Source organism: Wolffia australiana, chromosome 13 (assembly GCF_029677425.1).
Source record: "Wolffia australiana isolate 7733 chromosome 13, ASM2967742v1".
Classification (NCBI taxonomy): Eukaryota; Viridiplantae; Streptophyta; class Magnoliopsida; order Alismatales; family Araceae; genus Wolffia; species Wolffia australiana.
The window spans coordinates 4725271-4736461 of NC_135847.1; the positions used below are offsets into that span (position 1 = coordinate 4725271).

At 37.6% G+C, this 11191-nt stretch overlaps 1 protein-coding gene across 1 annotated transcript; it reads right to left on the minus strand.

The window, feature by feature from the left end:
* Positions 1 to 1690: 1690 nt before the first annotated feature.
* LOC144710944 (ankyrin repeat domain-containing protein 2A-like) lies at positions 1691 to 8962 on the minus strand. Its single transcript, XM_078584796.1, has 8 exons — positions 8822 to 8962; positions 7710 to 7855; positions 7069 to 7278; positions 6307 to 6455; positions 6053 to 6227; positions 3402 to 3494; positions 2350 to 2489; positions 1691 to 2048 (listed from the first exon to the last, which is right to left on the minus strand). The coding sequence occupies exons 1-8, from the start codon at positions 8835 to 8837 to the stop codon at positions 1949 to 1951; spliced, it is 1029 nt and encodes a 342-aa protein (XP_078440922.1). The 5' UTR covers positions 8838 to 8962; the 3' UTR covers positions 1691 to 1948.
* Positions 8963 to 11191: the final 2229 nt, after the last annotated feature.

Consider the following 11191-nt stretch of genomic DNA (forward strand, 5'->3'; position numbering starts at 1 on the left):
CATTTGCAATTAAATGTCTTGACCTTTATCTCTCTCTCATAATCTCAATCTCTAAAGATACCTATATTCCCACATGAAATCAGCCATAAAGTGAGATCAAGAGTTTGAGTCATACTGCATTGATTATACGATATCCTATGTTTTTTGGAGGATGATGAAAAATATAATATTCCAAGCATAGGACTTTGGGTACTTCAAAATAACTAAATGAAAAAATTGAAGTGCAGTAGATTATATTTCTTGAAGTTCCATTCCTCCTGATCTCTGTCTTGATTGCTGGATTACTTCTTCATTTTCATAATCGACTTGGGCTTGCATTAATGCCAAAGTTCAAATTTGCATCCATTATACATCCCATGCAAAGTTGTTAAATTAAAAGCCATGACACCCTAGTTTTCAAAGCATTTTTGAGTTGTGTTTCTTTTATATCCCATTCATACTGACATTTGGGGACTTGGTCTCGTTTTTCTCCCAATTATATTCTTTTCTCCAATTTGTTTTATATTTTTCATGTCCCATAAATATATAAGTACATACTGTGACTGAATAAAAAGTATGTAGCACATTTGTCAGTCTTAATTTCGTTTTGAAATTATATCCATAATATATCATATCAAACGATAACGAATTTTTTATTATTTTTTGTTTTCAATGCATATTCTTCATAGCGTAATAGAGCGTCTAAATCGTTATTTACAAGACTGGCAGTTCAACAAGATAATGAAAACACTTGTCACTTGTCTAAATCACCAAGCCTTTCTATTTCTGAATATCATCATAGACAGTAGAGTGAGTTACTAATTCCACACAACTTAACTAAACTTCTCAAGCACACCTTAAGTGTCTTATATTTTGATGTCTAAAGATGGAGCTTTATTTTTCATGATTTCAATGAGATTTTGTTGAAGTCAAAGTGAACTGTCATGCTACTATTTTAAAGTTTTATCAACTCATATTAAGCTAATTATAAGTAGTATTTATTAGTGCTCTAAATAACCTACCCTAAGATCAAGTGAAGATTAGGATGCTCAGAGACATGTTGTGATGAAAGATAATTCATTAGAATATGAGTCTAGGATAAAAAAATGCAAAAAAGAAATCACTGTTCACACATCATTTTAGGACCGTATTGGATCATGCCCAACCAGTGTTGACAAAAACAATGACGATGATGATAACGATAACGATTCACCGATAAAGATGAGAGGTTTATGATAATGATTCGTGATCACAGTCGTCCTCCAGTTTCCAAGATCCCACATTCTCATTACCATTTGATCACGCCCAAACATGGATGACAATGATGATGACAAGATTCGGGTTGACGACAATGATGACGAGATATGGGGATGACGATGACAAACATCATCAGCCAAACCTTGTTCGGCATCAACGACGACAATTCTTCATCAGCATCCATCATCTGGTGGCGAATCGCATTCGTCCAAGCCCAAACATGGATGACGACGAAGATGCTGAGAATTCGTCTTCGTCTGCCAACCCTTGTAGCATGTCCAGAGTAATTCAGATAATTCCTAGAGTCAAGTACCAGAAATAAAGTGCCATTGAAGCAAAAAAAAATATAATGTTTTTGCTACTTGACAAAGCATCAGGAGAAGCAAATACAACTGATGAAGTCACAATTATTTTGGGTTGAAACAAAAAAAAGAAACAGATTGCTTAGAGAATATCCAGGAACAGAAATGATAATTAAAACATTAGATAAGAGAACAAGGTTCTTCTGCCGGCCAAGGAGAAATAAATTGGGGGTGAACTGATTATTTCAAGCCAGCAAGAGGCCAAATACAAAAAAAAAAAAAGCAAACAAGATCAATGGCACCTAAGCAGACTCCTCCAAGGAAGATAACAGCAATGTGGAAGTAAAAAAAACACTCGTCACTAAAGAGTGGGGAAATTAAGCAAACCGGATAGAACACATTTTACCAACTCACAAGAACGCGTCCTTCTCCAGCAGCTTCAGCACCTCATCCTGGTTATTGAGCTTGGCCACGTCTATCGGGGTCTTTCCATCCAAGTTCTGAAGAGTACTGCTCGCAGAGACACAGAGAAAGAGAGTTTATGATAGAGAAGAAGAGTCTTTCGGATGAGAGAGAAAGCGGCAAACGATAAAAAAAACTTATGCTCTGATCGATTATTCAAAATCTGAAGAGTACAGTTCTTTATGTTAGAATCCTTTGGAATAAATCAAATTTCTTCATTAATGATTACCATTTACATTATGTGATATTTTCCACGATTACCGAATATAGTGAAAAAAAGGATAAAAATTCCATACTATATTGTCCAGGAACTAACTTCAAACTTTGAAATAAAAAATTTAAAACGTACACAGCTGCGCCATTTTTGAGCAAGAGCTCAACACATTCTTTGCGTCCGTAGCCTGAGGCATAATGAAGTGCCGTGTTCTTGTTCTTGTCCAGCGCATCAACCAACGCCCCAGCCTCAAGAAGGGTCTGAGCGCACTTCACCTGAAAGCGAATCATTTATAAAAAGTCACGTTCTGTTTTTCAGATCAAGTATGAGTAAAATAATTTAGATAAAAACTATTATGTCAACATAAAGAATGTTGATCACCATCATTTCGAGTTCGATGTCAACCCATGTGCATAGAAATGATTTCAGCGCAAACCCAGATCTTTCTAAAAACCAAATAAATGCACGAAAAGAAAGATGAATGTTCTTCTACATTATGCGGATAACCTGAAAGCAAGATAGTTATGAATTTATACAATGCTTTGGATGATTTTTACGCCGTGGTGATAGGTTAAGGTTGAATTGCCCAGTGATTGGAAGACTGTTGAAAGGATGTCATTAATCCTTTCAGCCATTTTTTTTCTGGTTCAAATATGGAACTTTGGTAGCAGAATAATTCATGATTTTGGTAAAACATTTCAGCCTGCCAATTACTTTTGGAGGTTTTTTAACTTTTTTCCTGTTCTAAAAAACAGAAGACGTCTTTAGATCTCGTGATACGTTTCAAAAAAAGGAAATTTCAGTTTTTAATTTTTTTTCCTTTGAATGCTGATTTCAAAATAAATCTGTAAAACTAGTTTCACTTTTTTCTAAACAGGGGGAAAAGGGCACGACGGGATGAACAGAACAAAAGGTAAATAGAAGAAACAAAAGGTAAACGAAATAAACAAAATTTCAGCTAAATATTACCATAAAATGTAATCATTGGCATTGTCAGAATGAATCAGATTATTTCAATGGAATATGAATACGAACAGAACAATACAGGTGGTAATTCAATTTTTCTTCCAAGAAAAAGTCACGTTCATGCGTAATTAATTAAAGCATCGATAAGCAACCGTTAAGTAACGCACATGAACAACACAAATCAATACATATCAACAGAGAACAAAATAGTGAGATCCTACCTCTCCATAACCACATGCGAAATGCAGGGCAGTCCTCCCTTCTGCATCTTCTTCATTTTTATCTGCTCCCGCAGCAAGAGCTTCTTTCAAGGCCTATCACCAAAATAATGAAATAATTTTCAATTTGATTTTGTTTGAGATAACCATGACATCACGTTTAACAAGAAAGAGCAACTGAAATCAGACGTTTGAAAACAGATAATAAGTGTAAAACAACTTGGGAGTAAAATATACCATCTTCAGAAGACATTCAATCGCTGCAACTATTTACAGACTATTATCCTCCAATGAGTTGATTCCCAAATTCTAAGTACCGTTATTTTTTTCTCGAGACGAAAAAACAGAACGACGTTTGTTCCCTTGAATTTAACCTACTGCTAGCTTAAACAAAGAACCCATTCTGAATATCAATTCGAAATATTCGTCAGATTTAAATAATTACAAATATTGCTGGAAGATGAAAAACCGGTGTGATTATTTTTCTATGCTGCATAACAGAGAGCTAGAGAGAAATATATATATATATATCAGGGGCAGAGAGTCTGGATGGCTGCCACGTCTTTCCTGGAGAAGGCGCCGCAGTTCGCCGGTGCAGAGAGGCGAACCCCGTCTCTCTTCCCCCGTCGGCGGGCAGGCCTGGTTGTGGCGCTATAGCGAATGCCCTCCTGACACCTGTCCCATTCTCATTGGCCGGTGCCACGACGGAAGTTTTCTTCGGCACCGTTGACCGACCTGGGCTCAGCGGCGACCAGAAGACCGCCACTTGCTCTGCGTTCTTCTGTCCGTTCAACTTCTTCTTATCCTACGACCTCGAGAAGTCAATGGTAGACCACTTGTCAAAAAAGTTGTCGTCGGGTACAAAACAGAGGAGAGAGAAGAGAAGGAGTAAGAGGCTGACCCTTGTCCTTCGTTTCTCTTCTTCCTTGTCCTGTCTGAATAGGAGGTACTTGTCCAGCATGGAGGGAAGTGACGCGCCGTTGTAGATAAAGGCCGTGCCATTCTCTGCCTCCTAAGCTCACATCTTGGCGTTGAGAGTCTCCACGACACGCCCAGCATGGAGACCCTCAACGCCAAGACGCAACCTTGGGAGGCAGAGAATGGCACGGCCTTCATCTACAATGGCGTGCCGCTTCTCTCCATGCTGGACAAGTACCTCCTTCTCAGACAGGACAAGGAAGAAGAGAAACGCAGGACAAGGGTCAGCCTCTTCTTCTCCTCTCTCCTCTGTTTTGTACCCAACAACGACTTTTTTGAAAAGTGGTCTACCATTGACTTCTTGCGGTGGAATGATAAGAAGAAGTTGAGCGGACAGAAGAACACAGAGCAAGAGGCGGTCCTCTGGTCGCCGCCGAGCCCAGGTCGGTCAACAGTGCCAAAGAAAACTTCCGTCGTGGCGCCGGCCAATGAGAATGGGACAGGTGTCAGGAGGGCATCTGTTTCAACCAGGCCTGCCGGCCGATGGGGGAAGAGAGACAGGGTTCGCCTCTCTGCATCGGCAAACTGCAACACCTTCTCCAGGAAAGACGTGGCAGCCATCCAGACTCTCTAGTCATTGATATATATATATAGGCTGCATAACCATGATAGAGGACAACCAATGGTTGTGGTAGTATTGGTGCTGAAGTCCAGGTACTGACGAGGAAAAGGCTCGCAATCATTCAACTCTGCCTGATATTGTACTCCAACAAAATCGCAAAGATCAAACTCCTCCATGACCAACAACACGATGAAGAGAACCCCAAATGATCATCTAAATCATTAACAAAGTGGAGGACCCTAAAATATAAATTCCAATTCTAGCTCATTGATTCTTTTGCAGACTAAACCCATATTTGATAAGAGCAGATTTGCAGGAAGATAGTGATCTGCTAAACCCAAAAGATAGTTGTTCAATGGATTTTGAGAATACCTCCTAAGACTAAAAATTGCATGAATTCCAACGCCTGAAAATGGGTTCTTCAATGGCCATTTCGCCACTAGTTTCTCTCTCCCAATCACCATACCTAAAACGGTACTATTGGAATAGGATGACTACTATACCCCTCAAACTCATGTGGAGCAGCTACCCAGTTCCAGAAGACAGCTGAAATGAAAACTACCTTTTCAGAAAATATGTCATTCATATGAGTAGAAACAGAAACTTCAATTCCAACAAAGAAAGAAGAATATATTTAAAATATGAACAAGTTTTTCCGACTCAAAACAAAACTGCAGTTCAATTCGTTATTAAAAAGGAATTCAACCTAGATAACCTCCTTAAACGAAAATCGACAATCTAGGCCAGTGAACAGAAGTTTGAAAGGAAGATGACTATACTCCATGGAGCTAGCACTATGAATAGAAGTTATTCAAAAAACGTAACAATAACATATAAAAAACGAACTTACTCTGACTAATTCAAATTATTTGGGTATTTGGACATCGCGGATTCTACAGAAAAAATTGAAAGATGGCAGCGTATTTTTTCCCGAATGAACTCTTAGAATTCAAAATTTGTAAGGAAAAACTTTTTTTTTTGACAAAGGAAAAACATTTTCTCATGTGCTTTTTCAAAAATAAAAAAAAAACATTTTTCTCATGTGCACGCTCAAGGATAGAAATTTGGAAATTTAAAGGAGACTTAATAAGATGAGTCCTAAAACCAACAATACCTCAAGATCACCAACACTTGCCGCATGATGAAGGATAGACTCATCTTCGTATCCAGCTTCGTCTTCTTCTGCCTCCTCTGACCCTGGCAAGTCAGCCGATGTAACAGCTTCTCCTGATGCAGAGACTCCCATGGCTTGCCCCAGTTTTTGAAGGACCTCAGGATCATTCCAATACCTAAAGCAAAAGAGTATTTCTTAATAAAAAAATTAATTAAAATAAAGATTATATGAGACTTTTCTTCGACATTGCTCACTTCATCATGGCAGATGGGCCTCCCGTTTCAATCTCATCTAGAATAGGCTTCAGCGATGGATCCTCCTTGATGCGAGCCATACGTTCTTTAAGTTGTTCAGCACTGGCCGGATTCGTGAGGCTGTCCAGCATTCTAGACATGGAGGGATCCTTGGAGAAGCACAAAGCAAGTTTCAAAACATAATATGAAAGGCATGAAAAGGCACGCAATCCAATGAAAGCGTTTATCTTAAAAATCTACAAAATATAACGAATGCAATAAAAGATAAATAAAGACACCTCCACATTTTTTCAATCCCTGCGCAATCCATTCCAAACCAAATCACTGCAGCGAGAAAATGTAATTCCTCTATTTCTCACAATAAAAAAAGGAAAAATCCTCCAAAACCATCTAGTAAGTTTCATCAAAACCATTCAGAACATCATTACGATACAATATGAAAATAACAAAAAGGTAATTGATGCTATGTAAATATTTTTGGTGCCATCCCAAATTTCTCCCAAAAAAAACTTCAAATAGGATAAATAAATCCCTTTTTACTTTTTCTGATCCGTAGGAAATTGACCTCAACCAAATCGCCATGGCGAATCACCATAACTTTCTACTTCTCAGAATTAAAAAACATGAAAAGGAATCCTAACCATTCGGTAAATTCAAAGACGGTTTACCAGGTCATCGATAATTCAAAACATAATTATGTCATGAAGAGTATATGAAACAGGAAATTAATTGATCTTCTGAAGGGCATAGAAGTTTAGAGACCTGCATGAGGGCACTCCCAAGGCGCTCAGCCATGTTCATAAACTGGGGATTCTGCATGACTTGTTGCATGGTCGACATGTATTGCTGTGGGTCCAATTGGGGTATACCACTATCACCGGCACCTTGGACGCTTTTTTGGAGCTGTTCAGCCATTTGTGTGAATGATGGATCATGCGCAATTTGCTCAGCCATCTGCTTTATAACTGGGTCCTGAAACGATGAAGATTCAAAACTCAATATGGCATAGTATTCACAGTATCATGGTGAATTTAGGAATCACTTTTATGCATTCAATTTTCCCATCGAAGGAACCCAGAAAACATGGAAAAACGATGAGATTCCATGAAAGGAGATTATGAGAATCTTTAAAATTTTATCATGACCAAAGAATGGTATATGTCCCTTGGATTATTGTTAATCCAAAAAAGTGCAACTTTCCATTCCTGTGGTACCTCACAGGAAACATAAAGGACCTTCCTTCCTGCTCGGTGAGGGCACAATTTGGGAAAATGTATGCAATTGAATTACATACTGTTTTTCAATTGCATGTTGCTCAACGAAAAACTAAATATCGTCATTTTATAGTTTATCTTCATTCCGATGACATACATTTAAAAAGGAACAAGAAACAAGATTCATACGTTAAGTAGTCCTTGTAGCGCAGAAAAATCAAAGGGATTTCCGGGAAATCCTGCTGGTGGAACAGCCCTGCGAAACGCTTCCTCCTGTTCTTTGGCTGATGCTTCAGCTTTCGCACTCTTCCCCTCTGGTGGCGTTTTCTTGTCATCTAGTGATTGGAAGAAAAGACAATTTACGGGCATGGAGAGCATTACAATTTAATAACTATGTACTAAACATTGTAGCAAAGAATAAGCAATAGTTTTAATACTGTATCGAATAATAGATACGGATTCCAAAGATAATGAGTGGAGTAAATAAGAGAATAAACAAAACAGGACATGAGATTTCCCCAAAGTTAAACACAAGGCCGCAATTAACCTTCATATCTTCAACCAAAACGATACTTAAATCTAAATTCTCGTGTTTGGAAGGAGGATGATCTCTATATAGACTTTATTAGCAGGAAACGCACTGGTATATTATAGGTGAATCCTCAGACAAATATTAGAGTTATATAATAGAAGATTCAAGTAACAAAGGGAAATCTCGGAGCGACCTATATCTTTCCTCAACTATAACTATCTCGCTGAGATCCGTCATGCATGCCAAACTATAATAATCTCCAGTAGCAATCAAACGTCCCAACATAAGTTAGGTTTTACAAATCCGATCGGGAGGAAACAACGGAAGAAAGAATACGGATTTCCAGAGCAATGAGAGAAGTAAACAAGAGAAAACACAAAACAAGACATGATATTGTCTTACGTTAAACACAAGGGCCTTAAGTTCCTACCGAAGACCCACAATCGACATTCAAATCTTCAAAAAAAAAACAATATTTACATCTAGCCGCTCATAAGAACGATGATCTCTATACAAATTTCTTAGTAGCAAGCATACTTCCTCGACTTCCATCCCCAGAGAAATGAACCAGGATTCGAGTACAAATAGAAGATCTAAAAAAAGCAAAGACAACAGCCGACCCATAAACTCCTCCGACTAGAACTATCCATCTAACATACCAAACATCACAGCAAAATTGGGGTTTTTCAAATCCAATCGAAAGAAACCAAAAAATGAATAAAAAAATAACTACTTTTTCAGAGATTCCGCATCGGAAGATGATCTATACCTTGATTTCCAGACATGGTTGCTCTTCGAGATCTTCGAGCGGCGCCCTTTCTCTCTCTTATCCGCCTCGCAAACGAAGGGAGGAAGAGAGAGAGAGAGAGAGAGAGACAGACCGACAGAAGTATATCGGTTAAGAGATAAGAGGGGCATCCACATGAAGAGGAAATTTAATTTAACTGATTTCAGGTGGGGCCCATAACCCTAAATTTAGAAAGTATTTCATTAATTCAGATAGTGAATTATGAATGGCATGTGAATTTTGCTGCAAAGATAGGCTGGCATATGTATTTTGCCTAAGTTTTTGTTGGATCTTATGTGTCCTACTTGGGATAAGCTTACTGAATTAAGTTTAGTAGAATTTGATTAAGAGATAAGAGTGATTGGCATGTGAAATTTCTAAAATCACATGCATAGCCTTACATATGTGTGTAAATATCTATCCAACTTCAAATATACAGCCTTTTGTGGAATAACCTTGAACTCTTGAATATTGTGCATTCTACATAGGATACGCTCATCATAGTAAGTAAATAAAATTGGATTCATATGTAGGAGGAAATGTCATACAAAAAATCATAAACTTGAATTTAACAGATTTCAGATGTGGCCAACAGCCCTAAACTTGGCAAGTATTTCACATAGTTAAATATGCATGGCCAATGAAATTACTCAAATTACACATCAAATCTCATATATATATTACAGTCCAACTTTGAATATGTGCCCTTCAGCAAAGCCCTGAAGGCATAGATACTATGCACTATATTGAGATAAGCTTACCATATTAATAGTAAGATAATTGATTGATAAGAGGGACCAACATCATGGAAGGAGGACAAAATAATTGATTTAGATATTGTGCAAGAAAATGTAGTTGGGAAATATTCATATCGTCAACATCCATATCATGATTTCTTCTCAAAAGACATTATAATGTTAAATATATATTTCAACACGATTTTCAGCTCTAGTTTGACACAAACATCTGAAGTAAATGATGCTTTGGATTCCACCAGTGATTATCTTACACGAGTATTAATGAACTACCGCATGGCTATACTTTTTTTATTAGCTATTTCCATCATTCATCGGGTCATTGGCTAGTGGAAAAGCATGTTAAATCTTGTAAATTCTTAGCCATCTCCATATTTCATATAGTGAATATCACCATAGAAATTTATCATATGACATTGTTAGTCTTAACTCTATATTTCTGTTCAGCCTTTGCGCATGTGCCCTTCAGCTTTTGTCAAATTCTTAAAGCCTTGGATGTCATAGACACACCGAGGTTATCTCACTATAATAATATTAAAGGGCCACGAGGTTAGAGATTGATTGGCACTGACATACTTCATAATGTATCTACCCAATAAAAAGTCATGCAAGGAGCATGAAATATAGTAAATATTACACTCAAAATGAGTAGCCTGAAAAGTTTCTCAAAATATATGGATTTTTTAGTATTTTTCAATACACTATATTTTGTGCACGTACCTTCTAGTTATTTTAAGCATCTGACCTATTGGATGCTCTAAATCAATAATGAATTATCTAACTTCATAAATAATAAAATTCTACATACCTAGGTTTCTTATCAGGTTTGTCATACTTCATCATATTTCTAGGGGACAGAATGTTGGACATTGAACTTAAAGTCAAGCAGACATTTCCTGTGATCAATAATGATAGCCTTCAAACTGTCTGAAAATATATTCATAATATTAAATATATACTGCAACACGTATTTTTCACTGGTGCATTCCTGTTTCCAGAAAACCCCAAAAGTATTAGATATTCTACACACTATAAGGAGTAGAACAACTAATAGCTTTCATATATCCACTTGTCTCATCAGATGTTGCAATGATTCATCTGAAATCTTCTCAGTGGATATACACGAACATCATATGAAATATCATAACTATTTTTTTATGCTCAATACACATTGCCTTAAAAGTTCTGTTCAGATACTGACTACGATAAGCACATATTTCAACCCATCTTTTATGCACATGAAGCCCATAATATTATTCCCTCTCCTAATAATTATTCAGCAAGAGAAATATCATACATACATTAAATGAAATATCATAAATCTTCGTTATGCTCAATACACACAGCCTAAAAAGTTCTGATGAGATACTGTGGTGGCGTGGACGCAAATGCTTCGACACCGGACGCGCCGCCGCCATCAACCAAGGTCAACATCTCTGCTATGGACACGATGGCGAAGTCAACCGAAGTCAACATCTCCGCCACGAACACGCCGCAACCATCATCACACACGTCTCCACCCGCGCACGTCCCTACGCGCGTCATGACACGTCGCCAGAGGCAGATCAACAACTGCCCTATGGCGTGACATGAAGCA

Bases quoted from the DNA above. Each gene is read 5' to 3' on its own strand.
- LOC144710944 (XM_078584796.1), bottom strand. The intron at 7,279-7,709 runs GTATGAATCTTG...TCATCGTTTCAG, and splicing joins CGCTACAAGGACTACTTAAC to GACCCAGTTATAAAGCAGAT. The intron at 6,228-6,306 runs GTGAGCAATGTC...CTTTTGCTTTAG, and splicing joins GGCCCATCTGCCATGATGAA to GTATTGGAATGATCCTGAGG.